Source organism: Bubalus bubalis, chromosome X (assembly GCF_019923935.1).
Source record: "Bubalus bubalis isolate 160015118507 breed Murrah chromosome X, NDDB_SH_1, whole genome shotgun sequence".
NCBI lineage: Eukaryota > Metazoa > Chordata > Mammalia > Artiodactyla > Bovidae > Bubalus > Bubalus bubalis.
In genome coordinates this window covers 88839225-88866774 of record NC_059181.1, presented here as the reverse complement: position 1 = coordinate 88866774, position 27550 = coordinate 88839225, and the positions used below count along the sequence as shown (strand labels likewise).

Here is a 27550-nt window from a genome sequence, read left to right as displayed (position 1 = left end):
CCCTGCCCCAGCTTCTGCCCTATTCCTCCTCACAGCCTAGCCAGTCTGGGGAAAAGGGGGTTCCAGAGAGCTACAGAGAGCCCACAAGCTCAGCAGAGATGACCTGAGGGAGGGAAGTAGGCAGGAAAGAGGATGTGCAACTATAAGGATGAAGGAGATGGAGCAAGTAGGCAGAGAGACAGACTGACTGATAGGCAGGCAGACATAGGAAGAAGACTCCCAAGTTCCTGTGCATCATTCATCCCCCTGTCTCCATCCAGAGAGTTGAGGAAAAGCTGCCCCCGCCCTTCCCCTCCTCCTTCTTGCCTCCTCTCAGCCCTGAAACTGTCACCTGGAGAATACCCAGTGGCTCTGCCTAAACCCTCTCCGGTGGTTTCTCCCCCTTACAAAAAATCATTAAGACTAGAGTTTGGCCCCCGCTTGGCTCCAGGCTAAAAGGGAAACTGCTGGGGAGGTGGGGGAAGCAAGGCAGCTTGCAGGCACTCCTCCATCCAGAGAGTTAGAAGCTGGACAGAGCACCTCCGGCCCCTCTCCAGGCTGCAGCGGCAGCCCAAGCTCCTCCCCGGCACACAACACACACGGACTCGCTCTGAACCCGACTCCAGCTGCTGGCGACTGTGCCTTTAAATTGCTGCTTTCTAGAGGGTGCATCTCAAGGGGAGGTGGGAGGGAGGAAAACATCTTCATACAGTCTCCCTCCCCCATCTCCTCCAAGACTCTCCGGGGTTTAGAGAGTGATTGCTTCCCAAAAAGAATCTCCTTCAGCACCCCGGCAGGCAGGCAGGCTGAGGCCCTCCGGAGCCCCAGGCGAGCTCGAGCAGGAGCCGGTGGGGTTATCTGTGTCAGGATCACTTCCAGGGGAATAGTTCTGGCCCCCTGACAGAGAGGGACGGGGCAAAGAAGAGAGAAGTGGGGAGAGAGCACGCCACTCCTAGCCCGGCCCCCCTCAGGTTCCCTGCGAGAGCGGCCTGAGCAGGAAGAAGGATCTGTACTTTCGGCGTTCCTGCCCGGGGTATCCCCTCTCACCTTGGCAGCCAGGCTGAGAAAAGGACTCCAGGGTCCCCACAGGATGACAACTCTTGTTCCAGCAACCCTCTCTTTCCTTCTCCTCTGGACCCTGCCAGGGCAGGTCCTCCTCAGGTGAGCTGAGTGGGGGTGAGAAGGAGATGCATGCAAACACGGGCTGGGGAGGGGGGCAACTGGGGCTCCGGCAGAGTTTCCTTGAAGTTTGCCAAAAGCCCATGGATAGTATGGCTCCAGAGGCGGACTCACTCACCTCCATTGAGATCCCAGGAGCCTTTTGTGAAGGATGTCAAAGCCCCAGAGGTGATGGGGAGGCTTCTGCATGGGTGAGAGCTTCCTGGGTCAGGGTAGGGGCTAGGGAGTGAGCCCCTGAACAGAAGCCATCTGTCCTGCCCTCCAACCCTATCTCCCTCCCAACTTGACCACACGCTCCTCAAATCCTTACAAATGACACCAACCTCTGCCAGCTGCTCACCCAAAAGGTTACAACGAGCCAGGATTTTCCCCAAACCACATTAGGATGAAGCCGGGCCGATCAAACCTGGCCCCTCTGCACTCTCCCTACCCTGCCCAGGGAACACCTGGCTGCTCCCTGGAGTGGTACTATGTGGCCATCATTTCCTGGACTTTGGGGCAAGACAAGCTTTGGGCTCCCTATGAATGCCCCCCCACCGATTCCCACTTTTCTCATTAGCTGGTGCAGGGGGCAGGGGCAGTCTAGGTGGACAGGGGAAGCTAGGTGGACAGGGGATGCTGGAGGAAAGATGGCTGTGACCTGGGCTGAACTGGTCAGAAGAGTGCCTCCCAAGGTGGAGGTGGGTGAGTGCCACCACAATATCATCCTCCTCTTCATTCAGGGAGCACCCCAGGACTGCTTGCCTCTGAGGAGCCTCTTTCTCATGTGCTGGCAGACACGAGCGGGCAGGCAGGGATTCAGTGGGATTGGCAGGGAGGGAATAAACTTCTTCAGAGTGAAAAGGAGCCCAAAGTAGAATGGCAATGGTAGCTCAGCTGGAGCTGATATGAGGATGCAGGCAGAAGGGGGCACGCAGCTGGCATTTGCTGGCCCTGATGGAGGGGAAATTATACTAAGGCCCAGGCTTTGGTGGCAGCAAAGCCCTCTTGGTGATTAGAGCAAGGTTAGCCCTTAGAAAGTCTTGAGCCCAAGTCCTTCATTGAACTTATGGAAACTGAAGCCTAGAGAGGGCAGGTGACCTGGCCAAGGTCACTTGGGCACCCAATAACAGAATTGGAGTTCTCCCCACTGCCCCATCCCAGGGCCTTCCATGAGAAAGGTTTCCAGCTCTGGAGCCTCCTGAGTCCTGCCAGTGTTTGGAACTTTCCAGGAATGAATGGGAGAAAGGAGAGTCTACACACCGTGACTCTGCTCTCAGGTCCACAAATGAGGTAGCCCTGGAAAAGATGGGCTGCCACGGGGGTTGGGGCCCAAGACAGCTGAGTTCACAGCCAGTCCTGGGACTGGGGCCAGTGGGAGAGATGACATGAGAGTGGAGCTGAGGACGGTGGCAAGGCTCTGGCTGCTCCACACTCAGGTCCATGTGGCCTCCCTGGGGGCGGGGGGCAGATGGCAGACGGCTAGCAGCAGCACCTGGCCAGTGTGGACATCCCATGGTGAAGCCACGGATGACTTCTGCTTGCACCAGCGCCTCCTTGGATTTTCAGAGCATGCTTAAGCCACCTGCTCTGGCAACCCCTGCTCAGGGCCAAGGTGGCCTCTGTTCCCAGGGTAAGAGCTTCCTCTTGCTCTTGGGATTTGAGAAGGCAGGACTCTAGGGGTCAGAGTGAGGCTGCCACTGACCTTCCCCAACTCTGGTTCCTTGGCAGCCTGCCTGGGGCTGCTCGTATCTTAGTACTGCAGTAGATAGACTTAGTTTTTTTTTAATTAATTAATTTATTTTAATTGGAGGATAATTACTTTACAATATTGTGATAGATTTTGCCATACATCAACATGAATCAACCATAGGTATACATGTGTCCCCTCCCTCCTAAACACCCTCTCACCTCCCTCCCCACCCCACGCCTTCAGGTTGTCACAGAACACCAGCTTTGGGTTCCATGTCATATATCAAACTCCCACTGGTTATCTATTTTACGTATGGTAATGTATATGTCTCAATACTATTCCCTCAAATCATCCCACTCTCTCCTTCTCCCACTGAGTCCAAAAGTCTGTTCTTTACCTCTGTGGATAGGCTTAGTTTTGAAGTCAAGAGCTCTGGGTGGGAATCTTGGCTTTACCATTTAGAAACTGTATGATCATGAACAAATTGCTCCATCTTGCACTCCTCACCTATAAAAGGAGGATAATAATGGTACTTATTGAGAGGACTCATGTGAGAACTCTACTAGATAAAGCGTTTAGCATGGTGCCTCAGCTATTTTTATTACTATATCAGTCACTGGCAGGTGCATAGATTTACTGGGAAAGAGGAGCCCACTGGCTCAAAGGAGACTCAGACCCAGGACAGCAGTCACCTCACCTCCCAGCACAGGGGAGCTGGCTCTAGGGATGACAGCAGGATGGAGCAGGAGGCACAGGGCCCAGCCAGGAGTCTAGCTTCAGTTCCACCCTTGCCCTCAAGCCCTTGCTGAACTCCTGGTCCCTGGTCTAGCTATTGGCTGGTAAGCAGACAAGCAGGCATATGGGAGAAACTTTGCTCCCCTTAGAGGAAAACCTGTCGGGGGAAAAGAGGGCTGGCCTCTAGTTTAGGCCAAAGCACACTGGCCCCTTCCTTGAAATGAAGCTCTTAGGGAGATAAGATGGGAGTTGACTTTTGCAGCATGGCTTCTTTACTGGGAGTCTTTCCCTTGCTCCTAGAGCCCTGCTTTTTTCTGCCTATATTATTGCGAAGGCAAGTTCATCTGCCTGCAGCTGCCTGGACTGAGGTCCAGCTCAGAATGTAGCTTCTTGCTGGAGCAGAAGCCAAACTGCCCTCTCCAGAAGCTGGGTCCTAGCCCTTGAGAGATCAGCATGAAGGCCAAACAACTGAAACCAACTCTTAGGGGTGTCAGTTGCCCTTGAGCCCTTCCCATCCTTGGCTAGGCCAGATGTACAAAGTGTGGCCACAGCTACGTTAATTCTGTCACTCATGTTTGAGTGTGTTCAAGAAACCATCAGAGTCCAAAAGATGGGATGACCCAGAGGGATGATATGGGAAGGGAGGTGGGAGGAGGGTTCAGGATGGGGAACACATGTATACCCGTGGCGGATTCATATTGATGTATGGCAAAAACCAATACAATACTGTAAAGTAATTAACCTCCAATAAAAATAAATAAATTTATATTAAAAAAAAGACACCATCAGAAATAAAACACTGGATGAGGCCTCAGCTGTGAGACTTTGGGCAAGTCATTCTTCTTTTGGTTAGTTGATTGACTGATCTATCTATCCATCCATCTATCTATTATTTATGTATTAAATTCCATGTTTATATGTGAGATCATACAGCATTTGTCTTCGTTTGACTTATTTGACTTAGCATAATGCCTTCCAAGTCTGTCCATGTTGCTGCAAATGGCAGAATTTTCCTTCTTTTTTATGACTAAGTAATATTCCATTGTGTGTGCTGCTGTTGCTAAGTCACTTTAGTCGTGTCCGACTCTGTGTGACCCCCATAGATGGCGGCCCACCAGGCTCCCCCATCCCTGGGATTCTCCAGGCAAGAACACTGGAGTGGGTTGCCATTTCCTTCTCCAATGCATGAAAGGGAAAAGTGAAAGTGAAGTCGCTCAGTCGTGTCCAACTCTTCGCGACCCCATGGTCTGCAGCCTACCAGGCTCCTCCATCCGTGGGATTTTCCAGGCAAGAGTACTGGAGTGGGGTGCCATTGCCTTCTCCATCCACTGTGTGTATGTATGTATATATCACATTTTCTTTATCCATTTATCTGTTGATGTACACTTGGGTGCTTTCCATGTCTTAGCTATTACAAAGAATGCTGCTATGAACATGGGAGAGGTGCAAATATCTCTTTAACATAGTAATCTTGTTTCCTTGGGGATAAATACCCAGAGGTAGAATTGCTGGATCATATGGTAGTTCTACTTTTAATATTTTGAGGAAACTCCATACTGTTTTTCACAGTGGCTGCACTGATTTCCAGTCCCACAGATCACTCCTTCTTTGGAAGGAGTTTTCTCACTTGTAGAATGGAAATAACAGTTTTTGCCCCCATCACATGAGCACTGTGAGAGCAAAAAGATCTAATATATGGGAAAGCAATTGTCTAGGACTGACTAGTGAGCTGCTGTGTTGGCTTATGGCTGTTTCTGTTCTTCTCATTTGCAAGTGGACAAGCAGAAACCCATCTCCTAATCTCCTCACTGATATGGAGACCAGCCAAAGTGGGGTGGGAACAGGGAAGTGAAGGATCTGTAATAAAGTAGAATATAACTGATCTCCAGCTTCTTAGGTGGTGCTGGTGGTAAATAACCTGCCTGCCAATGCAGGAGACATAAGAGACTCGGGTTCAATCCCGGGGTCAGGAAGATCCCCTGGAGGAGGGCAGGACAACCCACTCCAGTATTCTTGCCTGGAGAATCCCATGGACAGAGGAGACTGGTGGGCTATGGTCCATGGGGTTGCAAAGAGTTGGACATGACTGAGCACACACAGACTGTAGTCTGCCAGGCTCCTCTGTCCATGGGATTCTCCAGGCAAGAATACTGGAGTGGGTTGTCCTGCCCTCCTCCAGGGGATCTTCCTGACCCAGGGATCAAACCCACATCTTCTGCATTGCAAGTGAATTCTTTTACCGCTGAGCCACCGGGGAAGCCCCAGGCTACAGTCCGTGCGGTCACAAAGAGCTGGACATGATGGAAGCAACTTAGCACGCATGCACACAGAACTGATCTCAGTGATTAACTCTCTCCTGTCCAGAGTGGCCTTGGCAAAAGAGGAAGTCAAACCTGGGACCAAGGCGTCCCAGCCCATGTCCCCCTCTGATTTCCTGGACAAGCTTATGGGGCGAACATCTGGGTATGATGCCAGGATTCGGCCTAATTTTAAAGGTAAGAAGTATTCATCCTACAAAACCTCCCCCTCCCCACTCCCTTTGGGGACACTGAGCCACCCCCATTGCCTACCTTAGAGCCAGGAGGCTGGGGAACAGGTCTAGCACTCACAGCTCAGAAGGAGCATCCCCACCCCATCACCCTGGGTCTGTGTGCCAGGCACTGCCTTCTCCCAGCAGTGCCCTGGCCTCCAGTTCAGAGAGGCAGTCTTGGAATCTTCTCCCAGATTCCTGGAATGCTCTACCAATATGGCTGTGCTTTGCTACCCTTAGGCCCACCTGTGAATGTGACCTGCAACATCTTCATCAACAGTTTTGGCTCCGTCACCGAGACTACCATGGTAAAGCATCTCCATGCCCCCCACTACCTCTCTAGTGTGAATGGGAGAAGCCCACCAGATAGCAAGCCAGTCTTTCCTCTGCCATCCTCTCCCTGTTTCAGTGTCATGGCTAAAGCCATGGGATGTCCAAAGGTGGTCACTAGGAGTTTATCTTTCCCCAGCCCAGGGTTTTTGTGGCTAAAGGCAGACTAGCCTAAGCAGCAGATGGTCGAGTTTGGAAGATAGCGTGAAGACTAGCACAGGCTTTTAATCAGAAAAACCTGCATTCAATCTCAGACTCTACCATATAATAGTTGTATGACTTTAGGCAGATTTACTTAAACCTCTCTTTGTCTCAGTTTCCTCATCTGTAAAATGGGAATCATAACAGCACTCTCCTCTCAGGGTTGAGGTGAGATTTAAATAAGATGATGCATATGAAGAAAGCGCTTAGCAAAGACTCAGGCACATAGTAAGAGCTTAATAAATGTCTTTTCCCTTCCCATCTTTGCCATATTAGCCCAAGCCTGTCTCCTTCTCCAGTGGAAAATGTGCACTTCCCCTGAGATGTGTTCCCAGCATTTTCCTCCTCATGGCCCTCCTGTGGTAAGCTTGCTAGTCCCTGCAATAAACACTGCCTCTGATGGGCCCATCTTTGTCCCCTCCCAGGACTACCGGGTGAATGTCTTCTTGCGACAGCAGTGGAACGATCCACGCCTGGCCTACCGAGAATATCCTGATGACTCGCTGGACCTCGATCCCTCCATGCTGGACTCAATCTGGAAGCCAGACCTGTTCTTTGCCAATGAGAAAGGGGCCAATTTCCACGAGGTGACCACAGACAACAAGTTGCTGCGCATCTTCAAGAATGGAAACGTGCTCTACAGCATCAGGTGCAGCTGGTAGATGGCCAGGAGAACTCGGGGCAAGGGGCAGAGGCTGAGGGGTGGGGGGAAGGTCCCTGTGCTGTGCTGAGCCACACTCAGCCAGCCTGATTTCTTTCTTCCTGTCCCTGCCAGGCTGACTCTCATTTTGTCCTGCCCGATGGACCTCAAGAACTTCCCCATGGACATCCAGACCTGCACAATGCAGCTGGAGAGCTGTAAGTGTCCCTAGAAAGTCACAGAGCGATGCCTGAGATACCAACTAGTCAACCCCATGCCGTGATATTCCAGACAGGAGAAGGGCAGCCCAGAGTGGGGATGGACTTCCCCAAACATACACAGTCAGATCTTGGCCCGGGTAAGACTAGAAGCCAGAGCTCCTGAACACCCAGTCTAATGTGTTTTTCCATTCCCTGGCTATTTGCAGGTCTGGCTGCCCTATAGGGCTGGGGGATGGGAAGGTCCCAACCTTATATACCAGGGTGCTTGGGCTGGATGCCATTTGAGGAGTACCTCCTGTGTCCAGAGATACGTTCCCTCTCACAGTGCCTGCAGTAATTCTACCTTTACTTCCTTTGAGTTAACATATTCAAGATGCCTATACACATCTAGAGTTGTCAGGGATGGGGCAGTCTTTGAACCCTGATTCTTTGTGAACATAGGCAACTTTTTTTTTTTATTGAAGTATAGTTGATTTGGACTTCCCTGCTAGCTCAGCTCATAAAAAGTCCGCCTGCAATGCAGGAGACCCCAATTCAGTTCCTGGGTTGGGAAGATCCCCTGGAGAAGGGATAGGCTACTGATTCCAGTGTTGTTGGGCTTCCGTGGTGGCTCAGACAATAAAGAATCCACCTGCAATGCAGGAGACCTGAGTTTGACCTGAGGGTTGGGAAGATCCCCTGGTGGAAGACATGGCAACCCACTCCAGTATACTTGCCTGAAGAATGGACAGAGGAGCCTGGTGGGCTACAGTCCATGGGGTTGCAGAGAGTTGGACACAACTGAGCAACTAAGCACAGCACAGCACATAGTTGATTTACAATGTTTTGTTAGTTTCAGGTGTACAGCAAAGTAATTCCATTATATATGTATTATTTTCCAGATTCTTTTCCATGATAGGTTATAAAAAGATACTGAATATATCTCCCTGGGCTATCCAGTAGGCCCTTGTTGTTTATCTATTTTACATATAGCAGTGTGTACAGATTACTTTTGTAGAGAAGTGAGAGAGGACAGTTCTAGGCATAGGACAGTGCCCAGGGCACCAAGGTCAGCCAAGGGCTACCAAGGGCATAGGGTGACAGCCTGCAGCGGCTGTCCCAAGTGCAGGGAAGCTAAAGGATGACAAGACTGGACATCGCCCATGTCCATTTCTTCGCCATCTCCTGGGCAAGTGAGACTGCGAGATCAGGAGTTATGCATTTTTGATCCTCAGAAAATTCTTGTCTGTCTGTTTCTAACATATAATAATAGTGATGGATAGAATATGTCCTATGTGGTCTGCTTTTTAGAGTTCATAAACCACCTTCACGTCCAAGTCCTCATTACCTCCTCTGAAATATAAGTGGAACATTTTAGAGAAGGGGAAGTGACTTGCCTAAAGTCACAAAGCTACTCTGGGCTAAGGCCCTACACTGGACATCTGTGAGCCTTTGTGTTTCTGCTCCCATTTCTACCCAACATGTGAATATAGTCATCTATGTGGCAAGAGCCTTCACGAAATTCTAGCTCTCCGTGAGCAACTTGGCACTTTTGATGTTAGCTCTCAGTTTGCCCCAGTTCAGGGCCCTGGCTAGGAGTCTGTGGTATGCACATTGGTCCATGCATGGCTGGCAGGGTATAAATAGCTCTCTCCTCCCTGGAGTGAGGTGGCAGAAGCCCCAGCTCCAAGGCTGGCTCAGCTCAAGGTATGTGGTCAGTACACATGCTTACTCCCCTGGGTTTGAGATGGGGCAGGAGGTTCCCAGCTGGGTTCCTTGACATCTTTCCAGGCCTCTTGATGTGCTTTCTAGGTCTGTCAGAATAATTTATCTTTGGGACTTTCTAATGCTTGAAAACTAGGTAGGAGAGGAATCTGAAATCTTCCTGATTTACCCACTTAGGCTGGGCACATGAAGCAGTTGATCAAGTACCCTCTTCAGAATGGTTTTTCTTTCCCAGATGAGCATGAAACTCCTAAAACCCAGGTCTTAGTCCTCATCTGTTCTTTCCTGCCAGTTCTAATCCTCTCCCTACCCCCAACCAACACCCACACTCTGCAGCCCTCTGCCATCTCTTTCACTTTCAGTTGGCTACACCATGAATGACCTCATGTTTGAGTGGCTGGAAGATGCTCCTGCTGTCCAAGTGGCCGAGGGGTTGACTCTGCCTCAGTTTATCTTGCGGGATGAGAAGGATCTAGGCTATTGTACCAAGCACTACAACACAGGTAAAAAAAACCTAGGATCTTACTGGCTGTGGGCTGCACAAAGGGCCTCCAAATGGGAGGGAAAGGAGCAAGGCAGCTGGCCTCTATTGACGGTCCAATCTGTGCCCGATGGCGTGCTAAGTTTCTCATATGTCTTATCTCATTATGGCAGCGGTGATCAGCCCCATTTCTCAGAAAGAAAAAACTGAGATTCTAAGAAACTGAATCAGTTATCCAAGTCCCACAGTTAGTAAATGACTGATTTCAAATTCAAAGCCCATGTTCCACCACCAAAGCCCATATTCTTGTCCCTATCACATGCTGCAGAACAAATGGGCCTGTGTCAGTGAGTGGCAGGAGTGTTCCACCTGTTCTGAGGCCAACTTCATGTGGAAAGTGAGGAATTTCTACATCTGGGAGAATTCAATGACTACATTGAACCAGGAGAGAACAGAATTCAGGGCACCAGCTGGCTTACTGTCCACACCCCCTGCCACTGTATCTCCAGTCCCCAAGTCTCATGAACTGACATGGTTTCCCAGGTGTGAAAACTGGGTCAGGAAATGAAGAGCAGCTGCTTTTCCAGCTTGAGCACCTTCCTTTTGCAGCTTCCCTAATCGCTGTAGGTTCCTCATTTCCACCTACCATTTGGCTGTTGTGAAGAGCTGTGACGCTGAGATAGGGGCCACAAGCTGAAGAAGGGAGATCCTGGGTCCCTCCAATGGTGTGCTGATATGCTTTGGGCGCAAGCCTATGAATATGTGTTTGTGTATGCAGGGGTGCAGATAGTTGGGGAGAGGAATGAGGCATTGAACTTAGAAAATGCTGGTGGGAGTGGAAATTGGTGTAAACTTTTTCAGGAAAAAAAAACTGGCACTTTGTATATAGACTTATGGTTTTCAAATTTTGGCGTGCATCATATTTCCCTGGGGAGCCTGTTAAAATGTTGATTCCTGGGTTCTACGTCTCAGAGATTCTGATAACATGTGCTTGGAGTGATGCCCAGAAATCTGCATTTGAACACGAATTCTGAAGATTCTGATGCAGGTGGTCCAGGGGGCACACTAAGAAACTTTAGTCTGGAACCTAAATTTTTTCCCTACCTGTTGATCCAGGAATTCCACTCCTTGGAATTTATTTTAAGGAAATATTCCAAAAAATCATATTGACTTTAGACCCCAAGAGGGCTCCTGGGTCACTTTATACTGGCAAAAACTCAGAACTGCTCTTAATATCTACCGATAGGGCAGAAGTTAAATAAATTACATAGCACATCTGCTTGCTGGGATATTATCCAGAGGTCTAAAAGGATGCTTTCAAGGCACTTATATCAACATTGGAAAATACAAGTGGAAAAGGTTAAGATTCAAAGTTGTATACACAGAATGATTCTATTGTGGTGAAAGAAACAAACCAAAAGCATTTGTTTAAAAATCCTGTAAGAAAATAGCACCAAGTGTTTCTAAAGCAGTGTGATAAGAGCAAGAACTTTGGAATCAGATAGAGCTGAGTTTGAATTCTGGCCACACTATTTACTAGTTGGGAACCCTCAAGAAACATAATCTCAAAGGAGCTTCCGTTCCCTACCTGTAAAATGGGAAATAATAATTTTACCTGCCCCAAAGAGTTGCTATGGGGTTTAAATGAGATAAACTATACAAAGTCAGGGCACTTAGTAGGGGCTTGATAAATGTCAGTTTATGAATATTATTATTCCCTCTCTACCTCTCACATTTTTTCTATGCTAAACAAGTCATATTCCATTTTGTCATGGAAAACAAAAGCACTATCATCAAAAAGAAAAAAAAAAGAAAGAAAATACAGATATCAAAAACACTTCATGGCTAGAAGCCTGGGGTGGGATGAAGTGAGGTGGACTCAGTGGGAGATCACAGCATCACACGCATGACAAAGTCTTAGTCAGTCATTGATGAAATCACTAACCTTGAGGAATCAGGCCTGCTAACAGCAAGACCAGGCCACAATAAAAGAACAACATACGTATCCTCTGCTTTTTGCCTTGGTTATCCTAAGCATCTACTGCCAGGGGAAGCTCTGAGCTAGTGTTTTCTTAGCCTTGGAGCGTGGGAAGCAGGGTAAAGTGAAGGTGACTGTCAGAGGAGGAGAGCATTGGTACATTGCCCGGGGCCAACACACTTTTTGTTGGTGGAATAGAACGCTGCTGCCCAGTGCTGTCTGGGAACTCGCTGCCCACCGTCCAGAGCTGGTCTCTGTTGGACACTGTTTCCAGATACTTGCTATCCAGCTCTTCTTACTTGCTTAAGACACAGGCAGTGTTTATCTCAGTGAATCATTGCTGGAGAGCTTCAGGGGTCCCAGGACACACCAGCAAGGATGCTGAGATTGGAGTGGAGTCTAGGCTCATCGCTTTGTTAATCATGAGAATAGTACCAGCTGCCTACGTGTTCAACACCTCAAATGCATCATCTAACTTAATTCCTACAATTGTCAAGTGATGGAATGGATATTGTTGTTATTCTAGTTTATAGACAAGGAAACTGAAACTTTAAAAGCTTCGGTGTTTCACCTGAGGTCACACAGTTAGTGAGCAGAAGCTTCAGGAGTCAAACACATACAGCCTGGCTTTGGAGTCCTCCCACTCTTAATCCTCTTTCAGTACTGTCATGGGGAAGGCCTTCTGCTGGCAACTAAAGTGCTTGGAGCAAGAAGAGGTCAGGTCCCTGTTGGCTACTCTGAGAGCTTCATCAAAACATACATCTGGGACCTGGGACCATTTTGAAAGGCTCAATTATTGACCCAGCTTAGGTGCCCAGAGGCTGGCCCACAGAGATAGGGCTGCCCTACTCCTGCCTCTCAGTTTCAGCTGCTGGCTGGGAACCTGCGGCCTGACACCTCACCTCTTTCCTTGCAGGGAAATTCACCTGCATCGAGGTAAAGTTTCACCTGGAACGACAGATGGGCTACTATCTGATTCAGATGTATATCCCCAGCCTACTCATCGTCATCCTGTCCTGGGTCTCCTTCTGGATCAACATGGATGCTGCCCCTGCCCGAGTGGGCCTAGGCATCACCACTGTGCTCACCATGACAACTCAGAGCTCTGGCTCCCGGGCCTCTTTGCCTAAGGTGAAGAGACATGCCAGGGACCTTGCTTGCCACAGAGCTCCCCATTTCCCATTCATTCCCCCATTCCCTCCCACTGACTATTTTCCTCAGATTTAAAGTAGAGAAGAGCCATCAAGCAAGAGCAAGTGTCCTGCATTCTCTTCCCCTGGAACACACTGCTAATACCATTGCAAACAGTGTGAAGACTGGGGTTGCAGATGCTGTCTGGCTAGGGAATGAGTAGACAGTGCTGACTTTGACTTTCATCAGGAAATACTAGCATGTCCAAGATCAAAAGACCCTCAGCAAGTAGAAAGCCCCATTGCCTCGTGGCACAGATGAGGGTATTACAGCCCAGAGAGATAGAATGACTTTCTCAAGGTCATACTTCACAAGGAACAATCAAAGAAATACAAGGATTTTAAATTGATGTCTGTTTCTCACTATGTCAGAAATCAGATACTATCATGAAGAGCTCTAGAGACAATGTCCCTTCTTTGGGGGTGAGAAAACTTTGAGGCAGCAAATAGCAATTAAAGTCAGTGGACTCAGATTTTCTAGGGCCAGGTGATATTTTGATTACACAGAGAGATTTGTGCTGATGGGACTGGACCCAGGTTTTCCCTGCCTAATGTCTTCATAAACAGAATTTAGAGGTCATCACCTCAATGTCCTTAAAGTCAGCAAGGCTCTGAGATGATCAGGGAGCAAGCTAATTCATTCATTCAGTAAATATTTATTGAGCACATACTGTGTACCAGGCACTGTACTATGCCATGGAGAAATAATGGAAAGCGAAACAACACAGTTTTTATGGCTCTTATAGTGAATATATTTCCTCTTGCTCTGTTTTGTTGGAAACCAGGCCCTGTGATCTCATATCTCCCAGTGTTTATTCCTAAGAAGACTTTTACTGGGGACTTAAACAGGGGGTGATCTGGACACTCAGACTGAATTTACAAATTTCCTATATACTGGGGTGGTGGGGCAATAGTTGTTAAGAATAGGAGATTAGAGACAGGTAGTTTTGTTTTTTTTTTTTAGACAGGTAGATTTTTATTGAAGTCCCAGCCTCATCATTTGCTAATGGTGATCTCAGGTAAATTCCTTCTCAGTCTCCTCACCTGTAACGTGGGAATATTACCTCTTCCATAGGGTTATTGCAAGAAATATATACGATAATGTATTAACAGAGAGAATGGTGTTTGGCACATAATAATCACTCAATAAGTGTTAGCTATTGTTATAATTATTAGGAGTCTAGGTGAAAAGGACTGGGTAGTGGACCTAGGCCTAAAGCAGCTGGTAGTGCTCTCAATTATTTTTGAATCACCAGGAAACCTTTGAGATGATCCTAAGTTCCTCTAGGGACAGATAGTGACAAAGCTGAGATTAGGATCATGTCACAGGGAAAATTGTCAGAGATAATTTCCTATACAAGCATATCTCATTTTATGGCACTTCATTTTATTGTGCTTTGCAGATCTGCTTTTTTTCCCCCACAAATTGAAGGTTTGTGGCAACCCTGAGTTGTTAAATGATGGTTAGCATCTTTTTAGCAATAAAGTATTTTTAAATTAAAGTATACATATAGTCTTTTTAGACATAATGCTATTGCACACTTACTAGACTACAGTGTATTGTAAACGTAACTTTTACATGCACTGGGAAACCAAAAGATTTGTGCGATTTGCTTTATTGTAGTGATCTGGAATCAAACCCACAACATCTCTGAGGTAGGCCTGTAAGTGTGTTTTCTAAATGGCAAGGATATTGAAGAGGCTATGAGAGGCAGACTGGGCTTAGGTGAAGCCTACAGGGCCAGATGGGGCTGTGGTAGTGGCCTTGCATGAGACCAGAGGAAGAAAAGTAGTTCAGACCTAAGAACCCTGCCCTAGTTTATTGCCGCTGCCATATAAGGAGATTCTCCTCTAACTCAGGGAGTTGCTTCAGTTTATGCCTTATTCTTGCTGAGAGAACTCCTTTCTCCAGTCCCCTCCTGTGAGCAAACACCATCCATCTGCTCCCAGGAATCATTCTGTTTTCTCATATAGAAAGAATGTACTTTATTGGAGGATTGCTTGGTTTTGTTTGGTTGGGGGTGGGGGTTGTGGTATTTGGTACCTTCTCATCAGATTTTGATGACCTTTTCTATATATATATATATGATTGAAGTATAGTTGATTTACAATGTTGTGCCAACCTCTGCTGTACAGCAAAGTGACTAGGTTATACATATATAGACATTCTTTTTTATATTCTTTTCCATTATGGTTTATCACAGGATACTAAATATGGTTCCCTGTGCTATACAGTAGGATCTTGTTGTTTATCCATGCTATATATACCCGTTTGTATCCACTAATCCCAAACTCCCAGTCCTTCCCTACCCCACCACCTCCCTTTTGGCAACCATAAGTCTGTTCTCTATGTTGATGACCTTTTCTTGTCCTCATTGGCCAATGGCAAAGTACGCAGGCATAGACCCTAAACTAAAAAGTTTCATTGGCCAGCCCCACAGAGCAAGGGACTAAGTCAGAGAGCTTCTGCTCACTCTTGAGTTTGTGCAACATTAGATTTCATGGGAGCCCCAAGGGAAAATGTGGGGCCAGATCAGGGGCTTTTGAAAGCAACAGCAATCTCACCCCCAATACTAGTCTAGTGTCCAGGATGAGAGCAGCCGAGGGTCACTTTGTAAGGGAACTCAACTGGGATGGCCGTTTCCCATGCTACTGGAAGCCACTCCATCTTTGCCTTTATGAGGGCTAGGGCTCCCAAAGGCACCCATCATTGTCTCTTTGCCAGGCTCTTGATCTATACAACTTCCAGTTGGTTCAGTGTATAATGGAAGGGCTTAATGGAAGTTTCTACTAGAGACTGACAGATTAGACCTAAAGTTGAAACAGGAAGGAGGAACCCAATTCTTTCAAAATCCTGTCATCTAAATGGGTCACAGCTCTTGGGGCAGGTAGTAACAAAGAAGATTAAGAGGGCAAACAGAACTAGCAGAGACAAATACACCATCCACCTATTCATTAATTCAAAAGATACTATGTGCCAGGCTCTTAGCTAGGCACTGGAGATAGAACAGCGAACATGATAGAAATAGTCCTTGCCACTGAAGAGCTTACAATCTAGTGAAGGAAAGAGCCAGGTATATTTGATGGATGCTCAGGTGCAGGTAACCTGAGCACATCCAGTAAGGGCAATCAACCCAGACCAGGATGATTAGGGAAGACTTCTCAGAGGATATGGTATCTAAAGTGGACATTTAAGTAAAAATCATCAAGGTGAAGGAAAGATACACAGAAAGAGATGATCCCCTTGGGAGACAACTGAAATTGATCAGCATGGCAGGGTCATAGATTGCAAGGGACAAGGTAAAGCTGAAGAAGTAGGCAGGAGCTAGGTGTCATGCCGAGGGGAGCACTGCCTATATCAGAAGGATAGTGGAGAACCACTGAAGGGTTGTAAGCAGAGGAGTGATATGATCAAACTTACATTTTGAAAACAAAATTCTGGCTGTTGTTTGAAGAACAGATTGTAAGTGGCCAGCAGAGATGCAGGGAGATTGTTTAGGAAGCTGTTGCAATCCTTCAGATGAGCCAGGATAGTGAGTGGATGATTTCTAGAGATATTTAAGGTGCATTGTTGACACTTATTGTTAACAAGACTTTCTTCCTGCTTCTTAAGGTGTCCTTTTCTTTTGATGATCCAAAGTCCTTCACGGACCTCCCCTGTCATTACCTCATTGTGGATTTTCATAGCACTTACTTAACATCCCTGGGGGCACAGTGGGACTGGGAGATGGTAAATGAAATAGGAGGCCCTTTTTGTAGGTGGCAAAGTAGAAACACCAAGGGATGCTTAATCAGGGTTGCCTAGCAACCCACCACTATCATCTCAATAGAATTGCCCTAAAAGAAATAGAGCAGAGTTTCTCCATCTTAGCACTATCATCATTTTGGTTGAGATCATTTTTCTTTGTTGTGTGAGTTGGCGGAGGGGTGGTGTCCTGTGCACTGTAGGATATTAGCAGCATCCCTGGCCTCTAGAAGCCAGTTGCTAGCACCACCCTAAAACTGCGACCAAAAATGTCTCCAGACATTTTGAAATGCCCCTGGTTGGGGGGGGGGCGGTGCAGGGAGATGGGTGTGGGGGTCAGCCCTGATTAAGAGCTACTGAGGTGGAAGATTTTGTGAGACCTGCTCCTTACCTGGAGTGTGCAACATCCTCAATGTCCAACATAGCAGAGGCTAGTGAAAGAAGTTGCCTGTCATGAATCCTACTCCTGCTGGGGAACCGCATAAGGTGAGCTTAGCCGCTCAAAACTTTGTAAGGAGGTGATCTGATTGAGGAAGTGGAAGGACTTCATAAACCTGAGTTCTGCCCTCCCCTCTGGTCCCACCCAGCCACAACCCTGTTTCAAGAGAAGTGAGCATTTAATCTTCACAAAGGAAATGGGAGAGAAAAGTACAGTTATCTCTCAAGTGCCCTTGGGGGATCGCTTCCGGGATTCCTTGCAGATACCCAAATCAGCAGATGTTCAAGTCCCTTATGTTTGGCCCTCTGTATCCTCAAATGCAGAACCCATGGATACAGAGGGCTGATGGTACCTGAAAGCTACCAAGGCAGGTAGTAAAGGAGACCACTAGGGACCGGATAGGCAGAAGCCAGCATTCTTGAAATGACAGAAACATCCATAGCAGGGGGTGGATGGTGCACCCCATTTGGATCCCTACCCTGTTCTGCTCTTCATTGTGAGAGAAGAGGCCCCTGTTCTCCACTCATTCCAAATCCTCACCAGGGTCTCTTGCAAAGAATGTCAGGGAAAAATCATAGGGTCAAAGGAAGAATAGACATGGAGGAAGGAAAGGAAGGAACTCATAGTCTGGTATTGAGACTGCAACCTAGGTAATTTACAGCATTGCTAAATTGATGCCCAGAATCCTTAAGCCCTAGTGCCATCTTCTCACTGGGTAATCTTGGCTAAGACTTTTCCCTTCTAGGCCTCGAATGTCCTCATATGTCTCACTTGTGAATAACACACCCTGCCCAATTACCACCACAGCTGTGTTATCCTAGGACAGAACAGAAGGCAAAGAAATCCAGCATTCATGTTCATTGCTTTTTATTCAAAGAAAAGAATCAGAAGAGGATAAGAGTGAAAAGGACAATAAGAAGCAGAAGCAGAAGTTCAAAAAGGAGAAAGAAAGGAAGGAAAAGAAGTATAGGCAGGAAAAGTAGCTGGAAGTGGAGGGTGAAGAGGGCAGAGGGGTGAAGCATGATGGGTGGTCCTTCAGATAATGGGACATATCAAGGAAAGGTCCTTTAAACACGAGAAGAAATTCAGGATAAAGCTGCAGAATAGCAGGCAGTTGATGCAGGCTGGTAATCCAGTAAAGAGGCCATGAAAGAACTCGAGGAAGGTTGACTCTTCCATTGATGGATGTTGCAGGTGTCCTATGTGAAGGCAATCGACATCTGGATGGCCGTGTGCCTGCTCTTTGTGTTCGCTGCCCTGCTGGAGTACGCTGCTGTCAATTTTGTCTCTCGTCAGCATAAGGAATTCATTCGACTTCGAAGAAGGCAGAGGCGCCACCGCATGGTGAGCATAACTAGGGAGGAGCCCACTTCCTTTCTCCTTTGGACTCCTTCCTTCCTACTACTCCTCCCCAAAACCAAGACTCAATCTAGAGTGCAAGGACTAGACAGGCAGTCAGGAACCCTGGATTCTAGTCCCAGGCTGGTCACAAATAAGCTAAGTACTTTAACCTTTTTGATTCCATTTCTTTATCTGTCCAATGGGACATTCATTCCTGTAGGGCCGTCTAGCAGAGTAAATTAAGGGCATGGGCAGATTCCCCTGCATAGTAAGCACTGCAAATATATTAGCCAATATTAGAACCTTATCGACTGACTTACCACGAGATTGCTTTGAGAATTAGTAGTGGTTGCTCCTGACTCTCCTCCCACCCAGGAGGAAGGTACCCCAGGTTGTCGTATACTGATTGGTGGTTAAGAATTCAAGTCAGGCATTGGTGCCTTTCTAGGGGAGCATTATAAAGGGTCCCCACCATAACTAAGCTGGAATTAGTTTAAACACTACCACTTGCATCTTCTGGCTTTTTCATTTCTTCACCTTGGTCTCCATTGGGTGCATCAGATTTGTTAGGCATGAGTTGTTATTTTCTCTCATTCTTGTTTGTGATCACCTGGGGAAGCAGAGTAGGTAGGGATCTTGTCCTCATGACAACAGAGGCAGTACATCCTCCCCCACCCCGGCCCATTGCCCAGACAATAGGTGCTAGGTACACTGTCATGACAACAGAAGTGCCTGGGCCACTGTCACAGAAGGAAGTGCCCAGTTATGAGCAAAACTAAACGCCTTTGCTGAGCTACATAAGGTTCACTTAATCATCAGACACACCGAGTTCTGGCCTATCCTGAGCTCCAACTCCCTGTTTACTGCCTAATCTGGAGGCACTAAATCACATATGATCTCTGGGTGGGGAAAGAAAACAATGATCTATCTAAGCAAACTGGCTCGAGCTTGTTGGGGCCACTCTAACTCTAAGGTTCTTCTCTCTTCCTAACAGCCCCACCTCCCATTTCAGCTGCTCCTGGAGTACCCTTACCATATGTCTGCACTAAAAATATCTCAAAAGCTACCTCCGGGATTTCATGTTCCTTGCTAAGGTCCTTTCTGCTGAGGGCAGTGTTCTTGTCTCATCTAGTGGTTCGTCGGAATTCATCAATTTTTTCCCGGCTTCAGTCCTTGAGTTGCGGCCTGGGAAGCACGCCCTCTAGTGGAGTGATCCACAACTGCACCTCCTTGAGTAGGACCGATCAAGAGTCCTAAAAGCCTTTCCTATCCAGCAGCAGCATCCTAGGCAGAGGCTCAGGGGAAAAAACATATGGACTTGGCAGAAGGGCAAGAAAAGTAGATGCACCCTTTTGTAAGTTAACTGATCCCACCTCCTTAGCTGTGTCAAACCTGCCCACGGGTACCCAAATCTTATCTTTATAGGGGTTTTAATCTTGGTGCCTTCTCCATGCTTACCTTAGAAAAGAACAGTCTGCCAACCCGTTCCAGACTTCTTTTCCCAGCTAAATTGCCTCTACAGGTGTCCTGGTAACAGAAGACTGCTGCAGTCGCTGCAGAGCTACTCCAGGGTGACACTTGTCCCACCTCCTTCCCTACACCTCTCCAACCTCCAACTGCCCACAGCCTATCCCCTCCTGGTCATATACAGGGTGATCCTGACCTCATAATGAAGCCTGTCATAATCAGTGCTCAATTATTACATAGTTATAACAGTAGCCTGGGCCCTGCTTAGGCACCTGGATCCTGCCTCAAAGTGGCCCAGGCTTTTGATTAATATAGATAAAACCTGAAAACCATTACCTGTATCATTAGTTCTGTCCCTTTTTGAGTTTCCTACAGTCATTGCTATCCCAGAAGAAATGTAGCCAAATCCTGGAGGTCAGTGAGCAGGCTGAAAAAGTTGATACAGGGTTGATTCATTTCTAGAACCTCTCTCTGGACCCTGCTATTCCAGCTAGAGAAGCGATTTTCAGTCTGAGAGGAGCCCTCTTAAGGGAGAGAGAGACTCCATAGGATTTTCAAGGATCCCTTAGCCAAGAGCAAGTTAGGAGTATTCCAGAAGTCAGCCAGCTGTTCATCAAGCTCCAGACTTCATCTTGTTCTTCTCAAATCCCAAATCTCAACCATCCATTTGCACTTTGTAGTGGTCTCCTTCCATGTCACAGTCTAAGATAGCTTATTTTTTTCCTAGACATTTCTGCTTTGTCTTCTTAGCTAGTCTAGAAGCCTCACACAGAAGGGTCTGTTTCTTATTTTTTATAACCTCAACAGGCCCTGGCACTAGGTTCTGGACACAGCAGCCACAGAATCCAGTCCGCCAATCTTTGCAGACTTATTGGCAAGGGCTCTCTTTCAAGATGGACAGAGGAAAAAGCCTTACCATTATCAACAGAATAACTTGAGAAATGGAAGAAATTTAAAATACTGCCCAATCCTCTCAGGAACTTGGTCCCAGAACCCTGCTTGCCTCTTTCCATCTCCCAGGACCCTTCCCCATTCTCCAATCTCCTCTCCTCACTTCAATATACATCACTCAATATCGATCCATCCTTCCCATCTTCACAACTCATCTCCCACACTGTGCATTCCCATCCCTGCTTGATTTTGGAATATCTTTCCTCTCTAGTTCCCCAGCCCTCCTCCCCTATAGATATCTGCCACAAAAATGCTCCATTTCAACAGCCATGGAAGCCACAAGTATGTTTAGTGTGCTCCGTCATGTCGACTCTTTGCGACCCTATGGACTGTAGCCTGCCAGGCTCTTCTGTCCGTGGGATTTCCCAGGCAAGAATACTGGAGGGGGGTGCCATTTCCTTCTCCAGGAGGATCTTTCTGACCCAGGGATCCAACCGTGTCTCTTGTGTCTCCTGCCCTGGGAGGCAGATTCTTTACCACTAGCGCCACCTGGGAAGCATGAAAGCCACAAAGTGGAGTTTAACTCTCCACTGTCCCTCCCCAACACACACACAAACACGCACACACCTCTGAATTTGGCCTAAATAAGCAATACCCAAATTCAGGACCCTCACCCTTGAATTTTAGCCCACTCATCTTTGCTACCCCAACTACAAGTACAATATGTTAAAAAAAAAAAAAGTTTTTTTAAAGAGCCCAGGGTGACTTATACTATTGGCCATTTTTTTCCTCTCCTGTGGGAAATAGCTTTTTCCAGCTTGAAAAATAGTTCCAAATAATTCTCTTTAGGTTTACTGTGATTGGAGAAAAGGGAAAATAATTAGATCTATAGAAACAGAAATAGCAAAAGTTGGATTTAACTTTCTCTTTCAGAGCTTTCTGCAAACAAATACATTCCATGCTTGTATCCTCTAGCTCGAGATCTACAGGGATTAGGATGAGCAATGGGGAACAGGGAGTCTGAGGGACTCTGAACTGGAAAGCAAAAGAAAACTTCATTTTATTTACTCCCTTATTTTTCACTTCAGTTCAGTCACTCAGTCATGTCTGACTGTTTGCGATCCCATGGACTGCAGCACACCAGGCTTCCCTGTCCACCACCAACTCCTGGAGCTTACTCAAACTCATGTCCATCGAGTTGGTGATGCCATCCAACCATCTCATCCTCTGTTGTCCCCTTTTCCTCCTTCCTTCAGTCTTTCCCAGCATCAGGGTCTTTTCCAAGGAGTCAGTTCATTGCATCAGGTGGCCAAAGTATTGGAGTTTCAGCTTCAGCATCAGTCCTTCCAGTGAACATTCAGGACTGATTTCCTTTAGGATTGACTGGTTTGATCTCCTTGCAGTCCAAGGGACATTTTTCACTTACTTGGGAGAAATTTTGTTTACCTATGGTTCTTCATCCATAAATTGGATCCAGCACAACCTGTCATGAAGAAACAGTGTGAAAATGAACTACAGAATACAGGTGAAGTGAGCCAAGGCCTATGGTGATAGGTTGTGTAAAGAACTTAAACGAAAGAGCTGAGGTTTCCCCACCACGACAACTCAGGGTCAAAGCACCACCACAAGGGTGAATTACCTCTGGCCTACACATGTACAGGGCTTCCCTGATGGCTCAGGGGTGAAGAATCCATCTGCTATGCATCAGTCATAGGAGACACAGGTTCAAGCCCTGGGTGGAAAAGATCCCCTGGAGAAGGGAATGGCTACCCACTCCAGTATTCTTGCCTAGAGAATCTCAGGGACAGAGGAGCCTGGTGGGCTACAGTCCATAGGGTTGCAAAGAGTCAGGAATAACAGAACTGACTCAGCATGCATGCACACGTGTACAACTCTCTTCACAGAGGCTGGCAAAATCAAGGATTGGGTAGCAAGGCTCTCTGGTGGGCAGACTTAGAGAGACCTTTCCCTATGCCAACTATGCCATTCTTTTTAAGGGGCCTCAGGCCATTGTGCAGAGGTGGGGCAGGAAGCAATTGTTTTTTCTGCCAGGCACTCTGTAGCTAAGATTCTCTTCTGAGTAGACTCTTCAGTTTGAGATCCTGAGAGGATGCTGGCTTCATGAGAACAAAGCCATTCCCTGTCCTGTATTCCGCATGTGGCTCATCAGTCCATTCATTCATTCAACTAATAACTACTGGGTGCCTATCAGATGCCAGCACTGTGCTAGGCACTGGGCACACAGCGGTGAGCCAGACTGATGTCCTTTCCCATGTATGAGCCTGCAGCAGGCAGAGAAAGAGATAGGATCTGTTGACAAATCTCTGACCTGAGCTTGTCTACCTCTGATGCCCAGTGACAGGCTAGGCCTTCTAGTGCTAGGATAATCAGGGATTAATGGGACCAACCACACTAACATCTCATTGATGAAGCCACTTTTAAATGGGTTACTATAATTATAGAGGTCCCAGGATAAACACCCTATGATGTCCTTCTAACTGCATAGCATGTGTAAAATCTACTTTATCTACGTTTTATGTATATCTGTCACGTCCATTCAATATATACATGTGCCTTATTCTGTTTAGTACTGAAAGTCATAAGTATCAGGAAGACTTCAATTCTGAGCAAACTGAGAAGATAGTTGGTACCATCCCACAAGAGGTTATTTCTTACATAGCTGAAGCTTTTACTGCTATAAACATTGATACTTTAAAAAATTATAACCATCTTTGAATGAAGTATTCCTAGGTTGTAGTATATACTTACCTGTCCTAGGTCTAATTTCCAGGTTGTGAACCACCACTTGTGATGGCAGTGTGTCCTTTAGAAGGAGACAAAATGGGGTTGAGGTTGTGTGCTGCTGCTAAGTCACTTCAGTCGTGTCCGACTCTGTGTGACCCCCTAGACGGCAGCCCACCAGGCTCCCCCGTCCCTGGGATTCTCCAGGCAAGAACACTGGAGTGGGTTGCCATTGTAGAAACCAACAATAAATAGGCTCTGAATTAGGCCCTGAAAGACTCTTTTTTTTTTAATTTTTTTTTATTTTTTTTTAACTTTACAATATTGTATTGGTTTTGCCATATATCAACATGAATCCGCCACAGGTATACACGTATTCCCCATCCTGAACCCTCCTCCCTCCTCCCTTCCCGTACCATCCCTCTGGGGTGGTCCCAGTGCACCAGCCCCAAGCATCCAGTATCGTGCATCGAACCTAAAGTTCTATTGATCACTCGGGAGCTTTGGTTCTCTCTCTCTCTTCTTTTTCCTCTCTTTCTCCCTCTCCATCTCTCTCTAGGTCTCTATCCACCTATCTTTCTGGCCTTACCTCCTAACTCCCAGCTGTGTTGTAGCTACTTAAGGTTGTCAGTTGTCATTTTTATTGGACAAATGAACTTTGTGTAGTCTGCTACATTACTTAATGCTTAGATAAAATTTACCTCTTCAGTGTTAATGTGTTCATCAGAATTCATGTACTGCACATGAATGGAATGTGTATTGGGTAATAAATGTTACCCTAGAAGCACACACATCTGCAAGAGCATAATCAGCTTTACCCTAATTCAGATAACCCACTAGGTTATTTAAAACTTTTGGAATTTTCAGAGATAAACATTTTTTTAAAGATACTATGTACAAGGAAACATAATTCTTCAGCTTTTGGAAGTCATTAAAGTCAAGTTTCCAAGTCTAACTATCTCAGCTGTGCTTTCTAAAGGTTTCATTGTTCTCTTTATTCTGTTTATTACCAGTCAGAGATAACTTGACATTGAGATGTGCCTCTCACAGTGAGTTGGCACTTTCCTGGGTTTTAGATGGCTCTAAATGATGTTACGCATTTTAAAAAGGCAGCTCAAGGCTTATCTGCAAATGGAATCATAAACATATACCATACGTACCATGTATAGCTGCTTAGTGTACATCTATCTTGTGAGTAGTTTTGTGACCATAAAAAAGCATGCAATGAGCCTGTGTATCCACCTACCCTGTCTGCATAGCATCACCTGAGATACTTGTGTGGTGTGGTCTCTATTCTTCTACATTAGAACTGTGACCTCAAATTCTGCCTTTTCTTCCATGTAATTCCAGGAAGAAGATATCATCCGTGAAAGTCGCTTTTATTTCCGTGGCTATGGCCTGGGCCACTGCCTGCAGGCAAGGGATGGAGGTCCAATGGAAGGTTCTGGCATTTATAGCCCCCAACCTCCAGCCCCACTTCTAAGGGAAGGAGAAACCATGCGAAAACTCTACGTGGACCAGGCCAAGAGGATTGACACCATTTCCCGTGCTGTCTTCCCTTTCACTTTCCTCATCTTCAACATCTTCTACTGGGTTGTCTATAAAGTGCTACGGTCAGAAGATATCCACCAGGCACTGTGAATAGGAGCTTAAGAGTCCAGTTGTTGGCTTCCTGCTTTCCCCTTGTGGGCTTTCCCTCTCCAGTAGATTCCATCAAGGGCTTGGACAGCTCCTTCCTGATCTCCTACTCAGAACTTCAACAGCCAATCCCAAAGCTATGTGGAGCTACAATGCATGGTGCCAATGGTGGCTGTACTTAGAAAGATGGCTCACCTATCTTCATCCAGATTTTCTCCATATACTATCCCATTTCTCATGAAAGTAAGGTTTGGCTATGTTCTTGTGGCCAGGATAACCCTGACTGGAGCTTCTCTGTTTTTAAGTTCTCTGGTAGAGGATATTCAGAACACTGCTACTAGATTCTGGCATTTGTCATCTTAACCTGTACCAATCTTTGCCCTGCCACCTCCTACCCAGAGTCTGACCTTTACCATGCCCTCTGTCCCTCCTACCACGGGCCAAACAGGAATCTTTCCCATCCCCAAGTGCTGCCCTGTGTGACTTAGTCAGGTTTCCTTGACCCTGGGAGGAAGGCAAGGGGACAGATTCCCCACTACTCAGCTTGGAACAGTCATCGGCTACACTGGGGTAGGGTGTTGCTATACAACCCAACAGAAAGGTTTAAGTTTCCTTGGAACCTCAACACTGTTAAAATGGGGTCAGGAATCTTGGACTCTCAGAAAGACCACCTTTCCAGATCTACCCAAATTTCCTGATCTCAGACATATTTGTTGTATTCCCTAACTAGCTAGCATCATGGCAGGGTGTGTTTGACTGCTGTGGAGTGTAAAAAGAGAAAGATGCTTAGACTTTTAGAAAGTTACTTGATGATGCTATAAAGCTTTCAAGAAAACTGAGCTTAAGGCGGTAGGGCCTAGGAGGATTAGAATAAGAAACTATCCTCAGAGAGTCTTCTGTTACCTGCACTTTTGTTTCTTCTTTTCTCTAAAGTCTCTTTATTTCCCAGGACCTCTCATTTCCAACTTGCTCCTTCACCTCCTTTCAGTGAGCAAATAATAATGCCATGCAACCATGCCCAGGATAAAGCGGCCTACGAGGCTCCTGGGAAGGAACTAGGTATATAGAGGATTCCTATCCTGAACAAACATTGACTTGGCCAAGCTCAGGATGGAGTTGTCGAAGCTAGAAAACCAAAATTTGGATGTATTTCTTAATCCTTCTCATTTCCCTTCTCTGTCCACAGTGAGGAGGTGGAGCAGTCAGTTGAAACTACCCAAAAATATCAGAACAGAAAGAGTGTGGAAGCGCTCATCTCAGGCCTGACACTGGGACATGGGGAAGCATGGGCTTGGTACTCTGAGTCCTTTGAAATGATCCAACTGGGAAGAACTGTAAAAAGGAAGATTAAAGTGCAGGGCTAAACAGCTGGAAGACAGAAGTGATCAAACAATCTCTTAAACATCTTGTCTTTTTCTCCGAATCTAGAATAATTAACTATGTAAGTTCAGTCTCTCTCTCTCTCTCTCCCCCCTGCCCCATATCTTCCTCCCTCCCTTTCGCTTCCTCCTTTTCTCCTTTCCTTAAAAACAGGTGTTCAAAATTTTCTGAAAGTCAATAAATCCAATGACCAAAGCAGATCCTACAGACAAACCAAGAGCTCAGCTTTCTTTCCCCCTTTTCCCTATGGAGCTTGTCTGACCTTTGCTCTTTGTGGAGATACTCCTCTTGTCTCTTGGCTTTGTGGCGAGCATTCTGGGCTGACCAGGATAGCTGGACCAGAAATTAATCTTATTGAAAATATTAATTATGGTGGCCAAGGCGCTTCCAAACTAAAGGACTGGCTTAAGAAAGGAGATTAAATTGAGGGGGCAGAGAATCCCTGTTTTCCCATTTCTGCCCAGGTAGTGCCAATCAATGAGAGGCCACAAGCAATACCCCTTTGAAAGGAGCAGAGAGTATCTCTTTGATACTCTCCATGGTCAGGCTGGGGTGTCAGGCTACTGCAGCCCGAAGGCGGGGGTAGTGGGGGGGTGGACTATGGAGATGAGCCTATTGCACAGAGCTCTACTTGTTATAGATCTTGTCCAGATGGGCCAACTGCACAAATCTGCCCTGTTGGAAGTCTCAAGAACAATGCCCTGGAGACAGCTACAGCACTGAGCAATAGAGCCTGCCCAACTGGGACTCAGCTCAGGGCATCAGCTGGTGCTGGGAGCCAAAGAAGCCAAAGTACCAACCAACATAATGGCCCAAAGGAGTTCACAAAGCTGCTCAGAGGCAATGCCAGGTGGAAGGTACTGTCCCTCCCCATCGGAGCTGGCAAGTGGAGAAGGGAGACACAGGGTGTCAGAATCAGGTGCAAATGGCTTTCATTTTCCTCACCCTTCCCACACAAGTATAGGGGCGAGGGGGGTGCTGGGTCTCACTGGGTCTGACACTTAGCAATCCATTCAATCGTAGAATTCTTGAACTTTGACCCTTCATACAGTGAATTGGCAGGAGAC

The 27550-nt window shown here is 46.8% G+C and overlaps 1 protein-coding gene and 1 long non-coding RNA gene across 3 annotated transcripts; one reads left to right on the top strand and one right to left on the bottom strand.

Moving 5' to 3' along the window:
* The first annotated feature begins 763 nt into the window (after positions 1 to 763).
* Positions 764 to 26990, top strand: LOC102402738 (glycine receptor subunit alpha-4). The gene is made up of 9 exons (XM_006048182.3): positions 764 to 1140; positions 5930 to 6060; positions 6336 to 6403; positions 7052 to 7275; positions 7402 to 7484; positions 9554 to 9694; positions 12567 to 12781; positions 18219 to 18368; positions 24816 to 26990. Exons 1-9 carry the CDS (start codon positions 1070 to 1072, stop codon positions 25104 to 25106), a joined length of 1374 nt encoding a protein of 457 aa, XP_006048244.1. The 5' UTR covers positions 764 to 1069; the 3' UTR covers positions 25107 to 26990.
* LOC123331866 lies at positions 18204 to 21131 on the bottom strand. Of its 2 annotated transcripts, XR_006548667.1 has the most exons (4): positions 19824 to 21131; positions 19433 to 19660; positions 18903 to 18975; positions 18204 to 18338 (listed from the first exon to the last, which is right to left on the bottom strand). It is a non-coding gene; the product is annotated as an uncharacterized LOC123331866 (long non-coding RNA). The 2 variants fall into 2 exon arrangements; XR_006548668.1 differs by lacking the exon at positions 19433 to 19660.
* Positions 26991 to 27550: the final 560 nt, after the last annotated feature.